The sequence below is a fragment of the Lathyrus oleraceus genome, chromosome 1 (assembly GCF_024323335.1).
Source record: "Lathyrus oleraceus cultivar Zhongwan6 chromosome 1, CAAS_Psat_ZW6_1.0, whole genome shotgun sequence".
Lineage (NCBI taxonomy): Eukaryota > Viridiplantae > Streptophyta > Magnoliopsida > Fabales > Fabaceae > Lathyrus > Lathyrus oleraceus.
In genome coordinates this window covers 423,442,967-423,465,935 of record NC_066579.1, presented here as the reverse complement: position 1 = coordinate 423,465,935, position 22,969 = coordinate 423,442,967, and the positions used below count along the sequence as shown (strand labels likewise).

At 33.4% G+C, this 22,969-nt stretch overlaps 1 protein-coding gene across 1 annotated transcript; it reads left to right on the top strand.

The window, feature by feature from the left end:
- The first annotated feature begins 375 nt into the window (after positions 1-375).
- Positions 376-7,038, top strand: LOC127078701 (mediator of RNA polymerase II transcription subunit 33A). Its single transcript, XM_051019137.1, has 12 exons — positions 376-811; positions 911-1,021; positions 1,286-1,627; positions 1,744-2,063; positions 2,162-2,253; positions 2,370-2,736; positions 2,873-3,083; positions 4,071-4,185; positions 4,275-4,436; positions 4,536-5,190; positions 5,302-5,508; positions 5,737-7,038. The coding sequence occupies exons 1-12, from the start codon at positions 549-551 to the stop codon at positions 6,864-6,866; spliced, it is 3,975 nt and encodes a 1,324-aa protein (XP_050875094.1). The 5' UTR covers positions 376-548; the 3' UTR covers positions 6,867-7,038.
- The last annotated feature ends 15,931 nt before the right edge of the window (positions 7,039-22,969 follow it).

Here is a 22,969-nt window from a genome sequence, read left to right as displayed (position 1 = left end):
TAAAATATTTTTTTTATTAACATAAACAATAATAATAATAGTTAAAAAAAAATCTAACAAATACTTTAAACACTCTCTAGATATTTAAAAGAGTCAAGTCAAATTTTATAAAAGTTTGTGTAATAAATTCATTGAAAATTGAAATGTTTATTTTCTTTCAAAATGAATTAAAAATTTTCAAAAAGTGTTCTTATTAATAAAACTTTTAATTGAATAAGTTTAATAAAATATTATTAAACTCTGTATAATAATTTAATTGATGGATTTTCGTATGAAAAATGGATAGGATCATACCATAAAAAAACGGATAGCGAAAATCAAATTCCAAAATTACCCTCCTAAAGTTTGACTTAAAAACCAAAATTCTAGTCCATAACAGAAAACCTGCATTCATTCACACAAAAAGGGCAAATGGGTAACAGAGAGACAGACACAAACATATGAGAGTGAGAGAGTATAAAAACAAACACATATGTTATTGTTATTGTTGTTCTTCTTCTTCTTGTGATTCTTAACAGGACTTGAATCCTCTACAACACAGTCCTACCATGGATATCTCTATCCGAAAGTCAATGGAAGAGTTAACAAAAGAGGCACAACGAAAGGGTAGTGATCCTTTTGTTTGGGCTATTCAGATGTATTCCAGTTTGAGTTCATCTGGAGAATCTTTACCCTCTTCAGAACTCGCTGAGTTTTTGGTTTCTTACATTTGTTGGGACAACAATGTTCCTATTATCTGGAAGTTTCTAGATATGGCATTGATTCATAACATGGTTCCTCCTATGTTTCTTCTTGCTCTTCTTTCTGTCAGGTTTGTTAATTTCACTTTTCTCAATTTTTTCATCCGTGGTTTTTATTTATTTATTTTTGTTTTTAATTATTAACTTTTTTTTTATTTTTGTTTTTGCAGGGTTATTCCTTGTAGGCATGTTCAACCCGCGGCTTATAGATTGTATTTGGAGCTCATCAAAATGCAAGCTTTTCAACTTAAGTCTCTTGTTGAAAGACCGGATTATCAAAAGTGAGGTTCAATTTATGTAATTTATGCAAATAAATACTTGTTTACGTCCCGATCGTGTTATGTTCTTTGATAATCTTTGTGATATTCTTACTACATTTATGATTGGTTGTTGAAATCTGTTTATTGTTGGTTATGGCTATGACTTTGGCCCTGTTTGGATAAACAGCTTAATTAAGTGCTTCTAGTTTAAGCGCTTATCGTATAAGTGCTTATGTATAAGCTACTTTGGTTCCTTATTAACTCTTTTGGTTATGTATTGGGCAGGGTTATGAAATCTGTAGACGGTGTTCTTCGTCTTTCTCAAATATTTGGCATGTCACAAAGGGAGTCTGGCAATTTGGTGGTTGAGTTTATTTTTTCAATTGTCTGGCAGTTGCTTGACGCATCGTTGGGTGATGAAGGATTGCTAGAATTCACTCCCGATAAGAAGTGTAAATGGGCAATGATATATCAAGAAATGGAATTGGACGGACACAATAATTATGGTGATACTGAACATAAGGAGAGGTTACGTAATACTAATACGCTAATAGCTATTGAGTTGATCGGGAGGTTTTTGCAGGATAAGATTTCTTCGAAGATTCTTTGCCTGGCTCGGAAAAATTTGTATGTATTTGTAATTCGTAATATTTATATTTTTGTTTCACATTTGTTGAAGTTGATAAGATTCTGAAATTTCCTATCTATTCATTTTTTCATTTTCGTTTCCTTTTTTTTATCAGGCCTGCACATTGGCTAAGTTTTGTTCAACGGCTGCAGCTTCTGGGAGCTAATTCATCAGCATTGAAAAACTCAAAAACTCTAAGTCCCAAGACACTTATGGATTTGACTTCAGATACTTGTATGGTATTGTCTCAAGAATGCAAAACAACTTCACAGAAAAAGTTCTCTAAAGTTATGGGTTTTGAATATCTTTCTTCTGCTGCATCGTTGTTTCATGGTACAACTCACTCTGCACTTTGGATTCCGCTTGATTTGGTGCTGGAGGATACAATGGATGGCTATCAAGTTAGTGCAACAAGTGCCGTTGAAGAAATTAGTGGTAAGACCGTGGAATACATATTGGAATTTGACTGAAGTGCTAATTTGTCCTTTTAACTTTAATTGAAGTTCTCATGATTTTCATGTTTTGTTGTTTAGGTTTGATAAAGACCCTTCGAGCAATAAATGGCACCTCTTGGTATAACACTTTTTTAGGCCTTTGGTTTGCAAGTCTTCGGCTTGTTCAGAGGGTAAAACTCTTCCTCTTTGACTTAGTGTGTTTTCTTGTGAAGTTTTGTCTTAAATATATATTTTTCATCGATTACTTCGGCTTACTTCTTCAAATTAACTTTTAATATGTTTATAGGAAAGAGATCCTATTGAGGGCCCGATGCCCCATCTCGATACCCGCTTATGCATGCTGTTGTGTATCATACCTCTTGTCGTTGCCAATCTTGTTGAAGAGGAGGAGGAAGAGCAGATGCCCGTTGATGAAAACGGATATGATCGTACAGATCATCGCAAAGAGGAAAGGGTTCCAGGAAAATGTCGTCATGATTTAGTCTCAAGTCTCCGAGTATTGGGCGATTACCAGAGCTTGCTCACTCCACCTCAATCTGTTACTTCTGCCGCAAATCAGGCGGCTGCAAAAGCTATGCTATTTATTTCCGGTGTCACTGTTGGGAGTGCGTATTTTGATTGCCTCACCATGGCGGAGATGCCAGTCGACTGTTGTAAGTGATATTGCATTCTAAATCTATATCAATTTGTGTGACTAGAACTCTTTAATTGTGAAAATTTCACCTAAAACTACTTGTTTGTAAGTTAGCATATATTTTTGAAAAGTTTAAATTGTTTTTTCTTTTTCAGCTGGAAACATGCGTCATCTGATAGTTGAGGCTTGTATTGCTCGAAATCTACTCGACACTTCTGCGTACGAATGGCCAGGTTATGTGAATGGACAGATCAATCAAATACCTCAATGTATGCCAACTCAAGTGCCTGGCTGGTCATCATTTATGAAGGGAGCCCCACTTACTTCAGTGATGGTGAATGCTTTGGTTTCAAGTCCTGCCACAAGGTATCATCAATTTTTCGCTTATTCAGTCATTTAATTCATATACGTATGGCTATTTGTGAGTACATTTGAAATGTGTGAATTTTAGGCTAAGGTATTCCTGTTTAGTATTTATGGTGTATTCCCTCCTATGTAGGCCTATAGACACAATGCTATGACCTTTTTATCAAAAAATATTTTGAAAGTCCCGAGCAAACCATAAAATAAGCCACTTAAGACGTGTTAATGGTTCTACATAGATGTGTTTCTACCGGTTTTGTCAAATAGGGGCTATTGTGTCAAGGTTTTAAGTAACGGTTGCGTATAGGCTTTCGCGATTTCGGCTGATACAATTTACATGTGTTGCATTACATATTGCAGTCGTCGCAGTGTGAATTAATCACAACATTACACAATACAATTTGATTCCTTTTTCACTACAAAACAAATTTTTAGTTCAGAATTTTGCAGTTATAAAGAATATTTTCTGATTTGTATTTTCATATTCTAATTCTGAAAATTTTGCATCTGTAACGGTGTTTCACGGCTGTTACAATGTTTTGTCGCGGTTGTAGTGGCTTCTCATCTGTGATTTTTGTCTCTGCATTAAAACAGTGAATAATGGTATTACCGTTTGTCGCGGCCGGTTTCGCAGTAGTGGACCATTTTTTAAACCTTTGTGTCATAGCATAGCAGAATTTGGAGAAACCGCTATTGTTTTACGATACCCGATTTAGTTCAAAGTGTTGTCAAATTGCAGCTACAATTATGCTATAGCGTAGCGGAATTTGAACAGACTGACTAAATACCACAAACATTCATCATAAACTAAATTTATACGATAACAATGGTGACTAAAAAACGGGTAGACTCTAAATTAGTTGTAAAATACTGACGCCTGGTCTTCAGTGTTTGTTTTTCTTTCCTGAAGCCAGGAATGTGAGATGCTCTTTTTTGTAAATTTACCAAAAGCTAAAGCAACTGAATTTACGCTCCTGGATTTGATGGAAGCTTAGCAGAACTGGAGAAAATTTTTGAAATTGCAATTGCGGGATCAGAAGACGAAAAGATATCTGCTGCTACCATTCTTTGCGGAGCATCCCTAATTCGAGGCTGGAATATACAGGTATGAAGTTATTCAATGTATACTCAAAAACTAGCTTCTTCTGAATGACCTTCTCAACCTAGTAAATTTTGCATCTCTATTTTATGCAGGAGCATACTGTTCATTTCATTCTCAGGTTATTATCTCCACCCGTTCCAGTAGATAACTCGGAAGGAAACAACTATTTGATTAATTATGCTCCGATACTTAATGCACTCTTCATTGGGATTGCACCTATTGACTGTGTCCAAGTATTTTCGCTCCATGGCCTGGTAAGTTTTACTCTATTTTCTCTCCAATGCGATTCTTATATATACAACTAACCTTTTTCTTTAAACTTCGAATTAATGCGTTTCCAAATCTCCAACCAGGTTCCACAGCTTGCATGTTCGTTGATGCCAATTTGTGAAGTTTTTGGGTCATGCATGCCTAACATCTCATGGAAACTTACATCTGGGGAAGAAATATCCGCCCATGCTGTGTTTTCAAATGTATTTATTCTTCTTTTAAAGTTATGGAAATTTAACTGTCCTCCTCTTGAACATGGAATTGGAGATGCGCCAACAGTTGGTTCTCAATTAACTCCTGAGTACTTGCTATTAGTACGAAACTCTCATTTATTGTCTGATGGGAACAACCGCAAGAATAGTAACAGGAGGAGACTCTCAGAAATTGCGAGTCTATCGTCGCCGAATTCTGTATTTGTCGACTCCTTTCCAAAATTAAAAGTCTGGTATCGACAGCATCAAGCGTGCATCGCTTCTACACTCTCTGGTCTTGTTCATGGAACCCCTTTTCATCAAATAGTTGAGGGACTTCTTAACATGATGTTTAAAAAGATTAATAGAGGAAACCAAGCTAGTCTTGCTTCCGGAAGCAGTAGCTCTTCTGGGCCTGGAAATGACGATGCCTCTACTGGACCAAAGTTGCCTGCTTGGGATATTCTTGAAGCCATTCCCTTTGTAGTTGATGCTGCTCTCACCGCATGTGCTCATGGAAGATTGTCTCCGCGTGAGTTGGCGACAGGTATGCATGTTTTTTCTCTGATGAATCCAACAAAACAAGTTCATGTTCATGTAGATGTTTCTTGATGTACATAACAATATCATAATACTGTAATGCTTTTCTTAACACCAGGGCTTAAGGATTTAGCCGATTTTCTTCCGGCATCTCTGGCAACCATAGTAAGTTACTTCTCTGCCGAAGTAACTCGAGGAGTTTGGAAACCAGCATTTATGAATGGAACGGATTGGCCAAGTCCTGCTGCAAATCTACAGAACGTAGAGGAACAGATAAAGAAAATCTTGGCTGAAACTGGTGTTGATGTGCCTAGCCTTACTACAGGTTTTCTTCTTGTTACCCTAAATTCTAAACACTTTTTATATCCTGACTTACAATGCATTTTTTGGAAACGCAACACAAGTTACATTTATATTTCATCTTTTACACCGCTTGATTCGAGTATTAAGTCCAATTGTTTTTTAGGAAATGTGATCCTCCATCTTCCTTTTTCTTTTTCAACATTAATATGAAGTTGTCTATTGTTGTGACCATTGGCTGTTATTTCCACAGGAGACAGCTCTCCTGCCACACTTCCGTTGCCATTGGCTGCCTTCACGAGTCTCACCATAACCTACAAAGTTGATAGATCATCGGAGCGGTTTCTTCATTTGGCTGGCCAAACACTGGAGGGCTTGGCTGCAGGTTGTCCATGGCCTTGCATGCCGATTGTTGCTTCCTTGTGGACGCAAAAGGCAAGACGTTGGAGCGACTTCCTTATCTTCTCAGCATCCAGAACGGTCTTCCTCCATAACAGCGATGCAGTAGTTCAACTTGTTAAAAGCTGCTTCACAGCTACCCTCGGCATGAGTAGCTCCTCTATTTCATGCAGCGGCGGTGTTGGAGCCCTACTCGGCCATGGATTTAAATCCAATTTATCTGGAAGGATTTGCCCTGTTGCTCCAGGAATTCTCTACTTACGCGCTTACCGGTCAGTCAGAGACATTGTTTTCTTGACAGAAGAAATCGTTTCAATCTTGATGCAGTCAGTTAGAGAAATAGTTTGCGACGGGCAGCCAAAACAGCCGCCACTGAAAAAGTTCAAACCAACCAAAGACAGTGCAAAATACGGACAAGTTTCACTTGCTTCAGCAATGACAAAAGTAAAACTTGCAGGCGCACTCGGTGCTTCCTTAGTATGGATATCAGGTGGTTTGGCGCTGGTTCAGTTATTAATAAACGAAACCTTACCGTCATGGTTTATATCCAATCACAGATCAGACCAAGAAGAAAAATCTAATGGAATGGTTGGAATGGTTGCAATGCTCGGCGGATACGGACTTGCTTACTTTGCAGTCCTCTGCGGTGCTTTCGCTTGGGGAGTCGATTCATCATCGTCAGCCTCAAAGCGACGCCAGAAAGTATTAGGGACCCACATGGAGTTTCTTGCAAGTGCACTTGATGGTAAGATATCACTCGGCTGCGATCCAGCTATTTGGCGCGCGTATGTGTCGGGTTTTGTGAGTTTGATGGTAAACTGTACACCAAACTGGGTGCTGGAAGTTGATGTACTTGTGTTGAAGAGACTGAGCAAAGGGTTGAGGCGATTGAATGAAGAGGGGCTTGCTCTTACTCTGTTGGGTGCTGGTGGAGTTGGTACAATGGGTGCTGCAGCTGAACTCATCATTGATACTGGAATCTAAACATTTTACCATGAGCTTTTATGATATGTACATTAGTTAAATTTCTTGTATAACAAGCTATTTAGCTTTTGAATTATCGTAGTTTTTTATTTTATTTTAAAGTAGCACAACGATAGTGTATTTTTTTGTCAAAATATACTATCGGAAAAATAGTGAATTTTTTGTCAAAATATATGATGGTTTATTTTAGCAGATTTGAGTTTATATTGTAGGAAACTTATTGAAAAATTCTCTATGTTGGAGATTTCTAAATGTATTCTATGATTTATTAGGGTACTTTTTGAAAAATTAAAAATTCTCTATGTATTATAGTTATTTCTAGCTAAAATTTCTCTCTCTTTTTGATTAAGTAATTTGATGTAAAAAAATTGTTTGCATGGAATCATTGAACACCTCCTCATGACAATAACCTGAAAATTATACGCACCCATATAATCCTATAATATTAAAAAAGTAACGTTAACTTATGTCTCTAAGATCTAAATTAAGAATTAAAAAAAATATTGTGTTGAAAATGGTGTATTGATTTGAATAAAAATATAAAATTAATTTTTTTTATTGTTTGTTCCAATATAATTTTTTTATAAATGGGTTTTCTATAAAAATATAAAATTATTTTTTTTATTGTTTTTTCCAATATAATTTTTTATAAATGAGTTTTCTATTTTGTGTCCCTAGGACACAAATTAACATTACCCATATTAAAAATATAAAGAATGTGATGATTCACTTTATAAGAAACTAAAATATCTCATTTCAAGAATTCTCACAAACATTATAAAATACTATAATAAGCCTAAAGATGATGGTAAATACATTTCCTAAAAGCACTACATGGAATGGAGATATATTTAAGGAGACATTCTAAAAATATATTTTCAGACTAAATTTAGTCATAAAATTGGGGTGTAATTAAAAAATAAATAATTTATGTGTGTATTGAGTTCGTCCGGAGATTAATCTCCAAATTTTAAAGGATATTTTGAATTTTCATAGCTTGTGTTATTCCACCACATAGAATGGGATAAGAGATCCCCTTCAATGTTTTGCTAAACCTAGTCATAGTAGTTAGTATGGAGATATGAGAGTCCAATTTCTTAATGCACCATATATGTTTATTAAACAACACGGAAATACTAAAATGCCTCCAGTTTTCAGAGATGCATCTTCGGACACATCCAATGAACACTCAGCGTATGCCATTCTGAGTGACGTTCTATAAATTGATTTTTTTAATTCCGAAGATTCATCTTTAAAATATTTCAAAAAAATATTCATAATTGATCAGCTCACTGGAAATTCCAGAGATGCATCTTCGGAAGGTTGGATGAAATTTTGAAATGTTCTGTCAACTTTGCATGTAAGATATTTTTGGAGATAATCTGATAAAACATACAACTGCATGATCACACATCCATTGTTGTTTTTCTTTACAAACCCTCACCAAAAAACTCTTTCATTCTCGATCCACATTTTCACTCCAAATCTCCAATCTTGTGGTTAATCACACCAAAGGTAACAAAAGAAGTTAGAATTTCAGATAAAAATCATTTATTTCAAGCTGCATTGCTCACATTAATCATGTTTTTTGTCTGAAAAAAGTGCAATTTTTACGGAATGTGTATGAACTTTTTCGAAAATGCATTTCCGATATCAGTCTGTGTTTATTTTACAGCTCTATTTTCAGCAGTAACGCTTATTTACTGTTTTGTGGTAATTGTTTTCATTAGATATGGTGCACTCTGATATTTCCTCCTAACAAGTTGTGTATCTGAATGTTCAAGGTGTTGTTGTGAAGGTGGTAGATGTTGGTAACCAATTTAAAAATGAGCAAGAGTTTAAATGTCGTTATCAAATGCTTCAATGGATTCGTATGGAGTGACAACTCAACGATGCAGTATCCTTCGTATTTTGAACATGTTGACAAAGTTTTTCCGGTCTTACCAACTCCAAAATATCTAAAAAGTGTTTCCAAAGGAGCTCACATTAGCAAACTACTTCCTATGCTGTCTCCACCAAATATTCCATTCATTGACGAGATGACAGTTTTTATGCACAAATACATCGAGTGGATCGTCAATGTTGGGGAGGATGAAAATTGTGGATATCGAGTTGTTTCGACTTTACTCGGTAAAGGAGAAGATAATCATACACTTCTCCGCCGTCAACTTATCCAAGAGTTGAAGACTCATAAAGAATCATACACATGACCGAACGAAAAGAAAGAACACTTCGATGAAGTTTACGAGTCTCCTATTCCTTGCCTTAGTGGACCGACACTAGAGGTAAAATTGATGCACTTCCCTGAAATAGGTTACCTCATAGCATGTGTGCATGATTGAGTTCAACAACTTTGAGTTTAAGACGGATGCAAATGTAAGGACTATGTGGAATACATTTTCCGTTTCGAAACAAAAGTTTTGCTTGAGTTGAATGTGACGATTCCAAGATCGCTTGAAGATATTCTAAAGATGTTGAAGTGTTCATCTGAATATTAAAGTGTAATGTTGCATTTTATGTTAAAATCATCCATGTAATACTTATTTTATGTTATGAAAGTTAATTTTATTTTGTCAAATTACATGTTTTTGGTGCCTATTTTTGATAGTGATGTGCAAACGTCCCAGAAATGTATCTATGAAAATATAACAACGATGCATCTCCGATATTAAAAAAACTAACTTGTAGGATATAACTAAGAATGAACTACACTGAATATGTATTAAGTGCGAATAAAGATATATATTTTTGCATGATGGTTAAAAAAATATATAGGATACATTAATAGATCCTACAAAACTTTTCTTAAAAGTTATGATTTATGAAAGGAAATTCATGTTGGAGAGTTACTCTTAGCTTTATGTTTCATTAATAAACACCTTGTATTTTTTTTAAAGTCATATCCTTTTAGATTTACCAATCCCAGAAAGCTGCATATTTTTTTTTTAATATTTTCATTTTATATTTAATCTCAAAAAAAGTTAAATAGGAATTAAAAAAAATATTAAATAGGGATTTAATTTCTTTTTACTAAATAGGGATATCTCATAAATTTTTAAAATTGACAAAGATGCGCGGATTATGTTTGTTCTAAAATCCGAAACAAAACAAAGATAAAGAAAATATAAAGTATTTCAGAATATTCTAAAATCAGATTTAATTCAAAAATAAAGAAAAGAGTGCATTTCAAAATATGTAACCTAAATATTATGAAAGAGGGTTCACATTCAATAATCCAAATTAAGTATCAGTTTGTTTTAACTTTAAAAAAAAATGATTTTTTCTTTATATTTTTGAAAATGGATTTTATCAAAATATTTTTTAAAATATTATAAGTTTTTTTAAATTTGTTTTTTTCTAAATTAAAAGACTAATTTTGATATACTATAACATAAACCTATATTATTGAAGATCAAAATATAGTCAAAATCACAATTTTTTCAAAAAGTTCTATTTCAAAAATATTTTTTATGAAAAACTATTTGAAATAGCTTCAAAATTAAGTGATTTTTTAAAATTTTGATATCCAAATTTTTTTTCTCGGTAAAATGATAAAATACTTAAAATAACATTTTAAAGATAACTATTCAAATCAAATTTTCATTTGAAATTTTTATGAAAAGTTTTTTTGTAAATCTTTTTTACATCAAAATATATTATATTATAAAATTATTTTAAAAAAAGGCAAAACAAACTGGGATTTTTTACTAATATAACCCAACTTTTTAAATTATTTCCCAAAATAACCCAAGTTTCAAAAAATTTCCCAATCTACCCCACCTTTAATAGGGAGGCGCCAATTGGATTGGCGCCCCCTCTTAAAAATTACAAGGAGGCGCCAATTGGATTGGCTAGGGCAGGTGCCCTAGCCAATCCAATTGGCGCCTGTGTGTATTTTTTAAGAGGGGGCGCCAATCCAATTGGCGCCTCCCTTAAAAAAGCCTCAAATGAAAAAACTTCCAACATGAAAGTTGTAGATCTTTTCAAAACAATGAATTTAGATATAAATTTTGCAACATTTGGATTTTTTTTGAGAAAGTTATGGGCAGTTGAAGTTGGACTTCTGAGTTTTTCAACTGTTATCTGACCTATAATGTTTTGTATTATTGCATGTGTTTCTTTTACGAATATGAATTTTTGTCCAACATAACATTTGAAGTAGACATCTTAAATTTTGCAATGCACTTGGTCCCACCTCAAAATAATTAAAAATGAGTGAGTTATGTCCCTGCGAACTTGACCCAAAATTAGGGTTTCTGTCAAAACAAGTGTAACAGTGTTTGACCGTCATAGACAAAATTTCAGACCCTAATTTTGGGTCAAGTTCGCAGGGACATAACTCACTCATTTTTAATTATTTTGAGGTGGGACCAAGTGCATTGCAAAATTTAAGATGTCTACTTCAAATGTTATGTTGGACAAAAATTCATATTCGTAAAAGAAACACATGCAATAATACAAAACATTATAGGTCAGATAACAGTTGAAAAACTCAGAAGTCCAACTTCAACTGCCCATAACTTTCTCAAAAAAAATCCAAATGTTGCAAAATTTATATCTAAATTCATTGTTTTGAAAAGATCTACAACTTTCATGTTGGAAGTTTTTTCATTTGAGGCTTTTTTAAGGGAGGCGCCAATTGGATTGGCGCCCCCTCTTAAAAAATACACACAGGCGCCAATTGGATTGGCTAGGGCACCTGCCCTAGCCAATCCAATTGGCGCCTCCTTGTAATTTTTAAGAGGGGGCGCCAATCCAATTGGCGTCTCCCTATTAAACGTGGGGTAGATTGGGAAATTTTTTGAAACTTGGGTTATTTTGGGAAATAATTTAAAAAGTTGGGTTATATTAGTAAAAAATCCAACAAACTGACCCTAAAACCCGACCATAAATAGAGAAACAACAACAAATAATTATATCAAAATCAATGAAAACATAAATAAATATAATAAAATATTATTTAAAATATAAAATGTATGTAATCCAATCATATACATTCTAATTTTTTTTTTGTTGCTAAAACTGTATATTAAAACATCATCATTTTCAACACTCTCAAATATATATCAAAGACTATTTGTAACTTACTCCAACTCAAAATCTTTAAATTAAATTAAATTTAAGAGTTAAATTAGCATTTTATTTAATTATCCATTCAATTAAATTAAATTTAAATGTTATGATTTTGAGTAAATTAAAAACACTTACTCTTGAAGTAAATTGAATATATATATATATATATATATATATATATATATATATATATATATATATATATATATATATATATATATATATATATATAAATTTAAAAGACTTAAACCAAATTTCAATCGTTAATATGAATAAATCAAACAGTCATATAAATGATCTATTTTTTAGAGAAAAAATGATCATGTATTTATTTATTTATTTAACATAATTGTTTGATTCAATCATATTAACAGTTGAGAGTCAGAATCCGTTGACACCAGGTGTAAGTCTAAAAGACTTACACCAAATTTCAACCGTTAATAAGATTTAATCAAACGGTTATATTAAATAAAAAAGTACATGGTCATTATATATATATATATATATATATATATATATATATATATATATATATATATATATATATATATATATATATATATATATATATATATATATATATATATATATATATATATATATATATATATATAAGTTCAGGATCAAATAATACAAATGTGTCAAATTTAATAACATGACACTTCCGATAACTCTTTAACGCATAATCGTATAATGAAATCCATCGTTGGATTGAAAGATATTATTATATAAATCATGTCTATAAAATTTAATATCAATCGAAAATCATTTGACATGTCAACGAGATACACAAAAACTAATATCTTACAAAACTTCATGAAAACCGTTAATTTTTATCATTCTCTTTAACATATCAAATGATTTTTTATCGATGTGAAATTTTACAGATGTGATATATATGATAATATCTTTCAACTTAACGATGAATTTTATTATACGGACATAGAGTGAAGAGTTGTCTGAGGTGTCATTTGATCCTGACTTTTATATATATATATATATATATATATATATATATATATATATATATATATATATATATATATATATATATATATATATATATATATATTTACTAATATTTGTCTTGGTCTATTATATCAAAATCATTTGTATCGAGGTCTTCAATATATAACTTTAACATCATCTCAAACTATGATATTTATGGATGACAAACAAGCATGTCTGTTCCGTAAAAAAAAAGGTGGGGTGGGGCATAAATTTTTGTGAGTGCGGACCTAAAAACTTAGTCTGCACCGCATAAAAGTGAGGGCGGGGCGGGCCCATGGACATTGAACCTTTTAGGCTTAAAAATTGCCAAATTGTATATAAAAGTCTGTGTCCGTAAAAGTCTGCAAAAAACAAAGTGGAGCAGGGTGGACACATTAAAGAGTGCAGGTCTAAAACCTTGATCCGCCCTACGAAAAATTGCTGGCAAAACGAGCACGGCGGGCTGCGCCCGTTTTGCCATCCCTAATGATATCACCTTGAGCATGAATGTGTTTATTATACCTAACAATTCTAAAATATATATACAATTATAATATGTTGCTTTTTAGTTGACGATGTCTTACTACATTAGAGTTATATGAGGTATTAAACAACCGTTATTCAAATATATATGTACTGGAGGTTTAAATTATTACACATAAGTAACAATAACACAAATATAAATTCAAAATTGAAACAATTTTATCTGCATAAAATGATTGTTACATACATATTTAAGGCAAACGAGTCACTCACTTTTTTTTGGTGTGCCTCTAACGAAAAATATGTTTATGATAACTCATTTCAGTTTTTGAGAACCACAATGCTTTTATATTTTTTCGCAATAAAAAATATTTTATCTAGCATAATCATCCATTTATCTTGAAGCACTGCACCGACTTCTTTAAGTGCTTGACCCAATTGAATCGTGAAATTCTGGAACGCAGATATTAGATATCGTATGCGATGCCACAACACTAATATCAAGACTTCACACAACAATAATAGTAAGTAGATAACAAATATCGTATACGATGTCAAGACACCATGATCAGGACATGTCACACCAGAAACAATTACAGTGTAAAAAGCAGGAAGTAAATAACACAGGTCAATTGTAACCCAGTTCAGTGCAACGTCACTTACATTTGGGGGCATCCAAGCCAGGAAGGAAATCCATTATAATAGTATTAGTTTGAAGGTCTAAACAACCTATGATTTTACAAACTTCTCACCTAATCACTACCCTTGGAATTTCTATCTAAGACTCTCCTAGATATGAGACCCCTCTCACTTCCCTTCAATCACACAACAATGATAACAACTGAAAACAATCAAAGAATAGAAGACACACTTCCAATGAAATAGAATACACTCTTACTTAAAAGCTCATGAGTTATTCACAATTACAACTCAATAAACTCAATCCAATTCAAGTATCAAAGAGATAATAGAATGGCTCATAAACAATAACGACAACTAAACCTTAACAATAACAATTTCCAGCGCAACTCTCTCTTATGTCCATTAGGTTTAGTAACGTCCTTTTAAATAGCCTTTCGTAAGCATGAGCTTCGGGCTAAAAAAATAGCAGATCAAAACAAACCAAATCAAATTTGATGTCTCATTAAATGTTTTGACATATGTTCTGCATAATATTTGATCAAATCAAATATGATGTCTCCTTAAATGTTTTGACATATGTTCTGCATAATATTTAATCAAATAAAATATGATGTCTTCTTAAATGTTTGACATCCATTATGCAGAATCAAATCTGATATCTTCTTAAATGTTTCGACATCCATTCCACAGAATCAAATCTAATGTCTCCTTAAATATTTTGACATCCATTCTACAGAATCAAATCTGACGTCTCCTTAAATGTTTTGACATCCATTATGCAGAATCAAATCTGACGTCTCCTTAAATGTTTTGACATCCATTATGCAGAATCAAATTTGATGTCTCCTTAAATGTTTTGACATCCATTCTGCAGAATCAAATCTAATGTTTCCTTAAATGTTTTAACATCCAGTCTACACAATCTTCTGTAGAATCAAATCAAATGTTTCCTTAAATGTTTCGATATCCAATCTGCACAATCTTCTACAAATTCAAATCAAATATTTCCTTAAAATGTCTCAACATCCTTTTTTATGAAACAAATGCACAACTGAAAACGAAAAAAGAGTTCCTAAAATAAACCTTCTTGGACAGTCAGATATGATAGCTGAATATTCATAGAATCTTTAGATATCTCATAATAAAATAAGTTTTTCAAGAGGTAAAAAAACCATACAAAGATGTCTGATCAACATGTCACGACATCTTGCTCAACATCTTGCTGTGATACATGTTTTAACAAAATTACTGCCAATCATAAAAGCACACACCTAACAATCTCCTCCTTTGGTAAATTTTGGCTAAAACAACCTTTGCAACATATAGTTGGAGAAAAGATAAAACAATAGTAATAATCACAGGCACAAAAACCAAACAACCAAAAACTTGGTATAACACCAAGACATATCAGAGGCACACACAATGTAAATAAGTAGTAGAAACCCAGCCTCACAGAAAAGACATAGAGAAAAATAAACTTTCACACTCCAAGCCTCCTTCAGAAACAAAATGTAAGACATTCTGTCTGACAACACATCAAGCACACAACAACCTAAGCACAAACATAATTCTCTTAAACAAATTGTCAAAACATTATGTCTGACATCACAACAAGTACACAACATCCTAAGTACAAACAAATCAAACTCCCCCTGAATGTCATGATTAGCAACACATAAATAACTCCCTCTGTCACACAGGAAACATACTCCCCCTCAAAGAAACAACCTTCACATAGAGAATAAAATAAATCAAGAGCACAACTAGTACAAATCTACACTATCTACTCCCCTTTTTTAACCAGAATATGACAAATCAAGCATACATTCATCAATGGAAACAAAATTATAGATCAAAGCAGTAGCAGAACATGTGAATTAGAGGTACATACCATGGCACACAGAGGTGCAATATTCAGGGAAAAGACCCACAAGAAACATACAAAATCAAACAGAAAAAACAACAAATCAGATGTCAGCAAAAGCATCTAATTCATTCCTTGTTGGCTCAATGTTTGAATCAATGTCTTCCACATTTTCTGAAGCATTAGTTTACTGAGATGATGTTCCAACATCTTCATCGACATTAGTCCCTTTTACAATAATTGAATCATCAACCACAACATTAATGGATTCCATCATGCCCTTGGTTATGGAGCTAAATACCATGTAAGCTCTACTATTTCTAGAGTAACCAAGAGATATCCCTTTGAGATTCAGATGTCCAAGCTTTTGGTGCCATAACTTGACTTCATCTTCCTTGGACATTAGGCATGTGGAAGAACAAGTAGTTTCATGTGGAATAACCTTAGGTTTCCACTCCTTTCTAGTTTTAATCTTTACATGATTAACCCTATGATATGTTGGATGTTTTGGATAACCATATAATTTGTAGCAGAAAGGCTTTATATGTCCATATTTACCACATTAATGACATTTCAAAGGCAAAAAATTAACTTTAGTTTGAGTTTTCTGATGTCTGGAAGGATGTTGTATCATTTGGTCGGACATCATGGGCTCATACTTCCTTTCTAGAGGAATACATTTTGTCACAGGGTTTTTTCCTTGTTTATTTTAACATTGGTAATTAAAACCTATACCTTTTAAGTTTCCAACCCGTTTTCCAAGTTAAAGAATTTCATCTAGCATATTAGACCCATTGCTCAACATTCTTATGGATTTGGTCATGTTTTCAAGTTTAGAAGACAATAGAGTTACCTCATTTTCAAGATCAGTGAAAGTAGATAAAAGTTTCTCTTTTTCAGCCTGTAGTTGAGCTATGATTCTCTTTTGCTCTTCTCATGTCTTACACACCTCTTCACTTCTGACACAAAGCTCTTTGTAGGAAGCGACCAATTCTTCATAAGAGACATCCTCATCATAAGAATCTTCATCAGATTCATATCTACCAGTGAAAGTTATAACATGCTTAGCAGTTTCATCATCAGTTTCACCTTCAGAATCATTAGACAAGCCCTTCTTTTGTTTCTTGAGATACGTGGGACATTCTGATCTAATGTGACCAAAACCCTCCATGATAATGAATACCTTTTTCTTGATTGGGCTTTTCTTTTGTTCTTTCTTTTCTCTGAGAATCATTGTTCTTACTGATGTAGAATGACATGTTCTTGACACCAGGTCTTGACTTCCTATCCATTTTCTTTAACACCTTATTGAATTGCCTCCCAAGAAGCATAATGGCATTAGAAATTCCTTCATCAGTCTCCAAGTCACATTGATCCTCTTCATCCTCAATATTGGAGATAAAAGTTATGCTCTTGTTCTTCTTTTCATATCTATCACTGATAGCCAATTCAAAAGTTAGAAGTGACCCAATAAGCTCATCCGCTCTAATGTTGCAAATGTCTTGGGCTTCTTCAGTAGTTGTGACCATCATGTCAAATTTCTTAGGTAAGGACCTGAGAATTTTTCTAACCATCTTTTCTTCTGACACGTTCTCTCCTAAGGCACTAAGTGGATTTGCTATTTCAAGAACATTCATGTGAAAATCATGAATACTCTCATCATCTTTCATATTTAGATTCTCAAATCTAGTAATGAGAAGCTGAAGTCTAGATGTCTTCACTTTAGATGTGCCTTCATGGGTGGTTATGAGAATTTCCCATGCATCTTTGGCCATAGTACATGTGTTTATTAACTCGAATATTTTTTTGTCAACTCCATTTAATAGAGCATTCAAAGCTTTGGAGTTTCCAAGAGCCAAATCATCTTCTTCCTTAGACCAGTCCTCTCTAGGCTTCAAGTCAGTAGCAGTCTTCCCATCTTTGTCCTTCACAATAGGATGTTCCTAACCCTGGATGACAACTTTCCAAGTCTTGCCAACCATAGATTTTAGGAATGCCTCCATATGTGCCTTCCAATAGTCATAATTGGTGTCGTCTAAGATGGGTGGTTTGTTAACAAATCCTCATTCCATGGTACCATAAAGTATCTCCCTGGAGCTCACCCAAAATAGAACAGGGTGCCTGCTCTGATGCCAATTGAAATTCGGGTACACATATATCAGATGTCGTATGCGATGTCACGACACTAATATCAAGACTTCACACAATAATAATAGTAAGCAGATAACATATGTCGTATACGATGTCACGACACCGGAATTAGGACATGTCACACCAGAAACAATTATAGTGTAAAAAAAATGAAGTAAATAACACAGGTCAATTGTTAACCTAGTTCAGTGCAACGTCACCTACATCTAGGGGCATCCAAGTCAGGAAGGAAATACAATATAGTAACATTAGTTTGAATTTCTAAACAACCTCTAGTTTTACAAACTTCTCACCTAATCACTATCCTTGGAATTTCTATCTAAGACTCTCCTAGATATGAGACCCCTCTCACTTCCCTTCAATCACGCAATAATGATAACAACTGAAAACAATCAAAGAACAGAAGACACATTTCCAATGAAACATAATACACTTTTTTCTAAAAAGCTCATGAGTGATTCACAATTACAACTCAATAAACTCAGTCCAATTCAAGTATCAAAAGGATACTAGAATGACTCACAAATAACAACGACAACTAAACCCTAACAATAACAATTTCCAGCGTAACTATCTCTTCTGTCCATTAGGTTTAGTAACATCCTTTTAAATAGCCTTTGGTAAGCATGTACTTTGGGCTAAAAAACATATCAAACCAAACCAAATCAAATCAAATCTGACGTCTCATTAAATGTTTTGACATCTATTCTGCATAATATTTGATCAAATCAAATATGATATCTTCTTAAATGTTTTGACATATGTTCTACATAATATTTGATCAAATCAAATATGATGTCTCCATAAATGTTTTGACATCCATTATGCATAATCAAATCTGATTCTCCTTAAATGTTTCGACATCCATTCTACAAAATCAAATCATGATATCTCCTTAAATGTTTTGACATCCATTCTACATAATCAAATTTGATGTCTCCTTAAATGTTTTGACATCCATTATGCAGAATCAAATCTGATGTCTCCTTAAATGTTTCGACAACCATTTTGCAGAATCAAATCTCATGTCTCCTTAAATGTTTTGATATCCATTCTATAGAACCAAATCTAATGTTTCCTTAAATGTTTCGACATCCAGTCTGCACAATCTTCTGCAGAATCAAATCAAATGTTTCCTTAAATGTTTCGACATCCAGTCTGCACAATCTTCTGCACAATCAAATCAAATGTTTCCTTAAAATGTCTCAACATCCCTTTTTGTGAAACAAGTGCACAACTGGAAACGAAAAAAGAGTTCCTAAAATAAACCTTCTTAGACAGTCAGATATGATAGCTGAATATTCAGAGAATCTTCAAATATCTCATAATAAAGTAATTCTTCTAAGAAGTAAAATAAAAGCTGCAAAGATGTCTGATCAGCATGTCACGACATCTTGCTCAACATCTTACTGTGATACATGTTTTAACAAAATTATTGTCAATCATAAAAGCACAGACCTAACAAATCGACTTTGTGCCCTAGCTAGAGGTAATTCTCAAAGTTATTGTTTACCTCACTTTTTAGATCAAGAAGAATGATGTTATGGGATTTAACAAACCGATTGAATAAAACCCTAATACGACACAAAATCCTCAATGAAAATATTTATTAACATTGATGACATTTTCAAAATATTGATGCATAAATAGAGGCAATTCATCTTGATTTGAGAAATATTATCATATTGGTAAAGGATTACATGATTGATTAGTATGACACACACTCTTTCTATTTGTACACGATGGCTGAACAAAATTCTCAATGAGAATGACATATACAAACCTATAGGGTAATTATATTACTTGACTTCCACAAGAAGATCCTTGTTTCCCTATGGGTAATTATATTATTGGACTTACACAGGAAGATCCTTGCCTCCATACAAGATAATTATATTAATGGACTTCCACAAGAATATCCATGTCGTCCTATAGGGTAATCATATTGTTGGACTTCCATATAAAGATCCTTGCCACCCTACAAGGAAAATACATTATTGGACCTTCATAGAAAGATCCTTAAATGCCTTAATAGGCCACTCAGTCAACACCAATACTATGAATAACATAAAGGACGTCACAATGAGAATGACATATACAAATCAACAAAGGCATGGATGTAGACTTTAAGGGAGGCTCCTAGAAAATGGGAGTACGAAATGCCAATAGAGGGTAAGAATAGGAATAAATTTATAAAACACAGAAAATTGGGTTTTCCCCAAGAAATGCTAGGGGAAATAGTCCTCTAGAGGACTCAACTAAAGTCTCTTTCGAGGGACTAAACAAAAGTCTCGCCCGAGGGACTTAACAAAATTCTATCCCAAGAGACTTAACTATAGCCTTGCTCGAGGAACTCAACAAAAGTTGCACCTGAGGGACTTAACTAAAGTCTCACCAGAGAGACTCAAATGAATTCTTGACGATGGACTCAACAAAAGTATCGCCAACTAAAGTATCACCTGAAGGACTCAACAAAAGTCTCGCCCAAAGGAATCAACTAAAGTCTCACCAGAGTGACTCAACAAAAATCTCGCACGAGGGACTTGACAAAAGTATCTCCCAAAGGACTCAACAAAATCTCTTATGAGGGACTTAACTATGTCTTATCAAGGGAGTTTCTAAAGAATCCTCACCCAAAAATATCATATGAAACTTTGAGATCGGAAGGCAGGAATAAACGCCCAAATAAGGCTCCTCAGGAAGGTCTGAATGCAATTCAGGGGTTAAAACAATTTGGCTTCTAAGAGCCCTCATTCTTGAAGGATTGTGTAGTGGCACAATCTCGGGTTTCCCATTTATTTGTTCGATTGCCAATCTTTTGGTTCAATCACGACTTATCTGGGTGCATCAAGCGAACTTCACATTCTCTGTACATAATGTGTTATCATGGGTAGAGCGTATATTAGATCAATAGTCAGTACTTGGGATGTCGTGGGGCTTAACTATATCTCTTGGATATATAGGTATCAACCACTCATTCTTGTGAAGGTCATTATATTCTATAGAGACTTGACTCACTCGATTCAAGATCCAAAGGGGATTTAAATACCTCAGTACAATGATATTTGAGGGGATAACTGATAACATCAGGAAATACACCTACATAACAACTTCCCACCTAATGTGAGCTAGCTCTTAACACTCCAACAACCTTAAATCTTCTAATAGTCCTTATCCATTAAGGGTTGTCACACATATTGTACTTTATCTAGTACAATATGTATGTTAGTTTAGGAGGTAGAGTGACTTTCTTTAATCCAGTTATGAATGTTTTTCCTTTTTTCTCCTATTTTTCATAAATTATCGGCTAAGATGTGGAATATCATTGTTAAGATTCAAAGGAGGTTTTTATTAGAAGGGCCAAATGGTAATCGTAAGGTCCATTGGATTTGTTGGTCATATGTGTGCAAACCTAAAAGTAGTGAGGGTTTGCAATTGATGACTGCTACCTTATCATCTTAGCCCTTATAGGTAAATGATGGTGGCACTTAATCTCCGAGTCTATTGGTCTTAGAGGGATATTTATATGGAAAGATATGGATCTCGGGTCCTCTCTTATTTTCTAAGGGGTTGGAGCGGTATACTCTGACCTATTTCCTCATGGTGCAGAGGTATTTCTCTCCTAGGCTCCAAATTGAGTGACACTTTTGACTAGTTTGTGGGTGGCTTACCTCATAAAGTGGGATTTCGTCTACTTACTTCTTTCTAGGGTGATCCTTAGATGGAGGGTAATTTTCATCTTAGAGTCATGTTCCATAAACCATATGTTATCTCTAATCAAAGAAAAACGTGCACTTGAAGCAGCGTAAGATATGCACAAAGGCCCCAAAACAAAAACTAATAATGAGCTGATAACAAAAACAGAGAAATAAACCAAGTTTAAGGAATCACAAAACAACCAAAAGATTCAGGCTAGATCCTAGGAATCAGAATCACCATGAATAGAACAACCAGTATCAATGCAACTCTAGACCAACCCCCCTAGAAAAAGAAGGAAAAAAAAGATATTTATTGTAGAAAAAAGAAAACACTATTAATCAAAATATAAGTGAAATTAAGCTTAAATTATTAGGTATTGTATGAAAAACCTTACATATAAAAAAAATTAGAGTAGAAATTTTATTTTAAAAAATGAAAATATAATAAAAGTGACAACATGAACAAATGAAATTCTACTACAATTGCACATTGTTAGAAAGTCCGAAAGCACTTAGAGTGACAATTGGCTAAACTCAAGAGATTTTACACGATATTCTTATTCAAAACCTTCAATATAATATCCAAAATTCTTCGTAAAATGAGATAACATAAAAATTATATTGAAGATATATTTAAAAAAAGAAAAATATAATAACTGAAAAATAAAGTACAAAAGAGTCACAACATAAATACATCATAGAACCATCAATAAAATAGTCAATGAAAGAGTCCAATATGCAATATATAAGATACATACATACACATGCACAATCCAACAAACCCATGAAGAGGTTTGAAACTAGATTGCAAAAGAACAATTTAGAAAAAACCGCATCATTCTACACAAATCAGAGAAAAGCCATAATAATTAAACTCATCTTTAAAAAAAATGGTAAATGAACCAACTGTGAACATGGATAGATTCACATACCTTCAACAAAATAGTAATCATTGACAAGGTCTTAACGACCACATATCTTAATGTATCTAGAAAGGAACAAAGATCAAAAGCAAAAAATAACCACCAAATACCATAGCCAAATGTAGAGTAAGAACCAAAAGTAAGGAAGAAGATAAACAATCTATGATTCATACTTACTAGTACGATAATGTTTACTGTGAAATTTAATAAACAAAAACAAGCTTCATTTCACATAAGGGATTAAACTCGAAAAGATCGTAGGACATATTTGTGTGAATC

What these genes read in the sequence shown, in the direction of transcription:
- LOC127078701 (XM_051019137.1), top strand. Translation starts at nt 549, where the DNA reads ATGGATATCTCTATCCGAAAGTCAATGGAAGAGTTAACAAAAGAGGCA. An exon ending in TGCCTGGCTCGGAAAAATTT is followed by an intron (nt 1,628 to 1,743) that starts GTATGTATTTGT and finishes TTTTTTTATCAG; the next exon opens with GCCTGCACATTGGCTAAGTT. An exon ending in TATTTTCGCTCCATGGCCTG is followed by an intron (nt 4,437 to 4,535) that starts GTAAGTTTTACT and finishes ATCTCCAACCAG; the next exon opens with GTTCCACAGCTTGCATGTTC.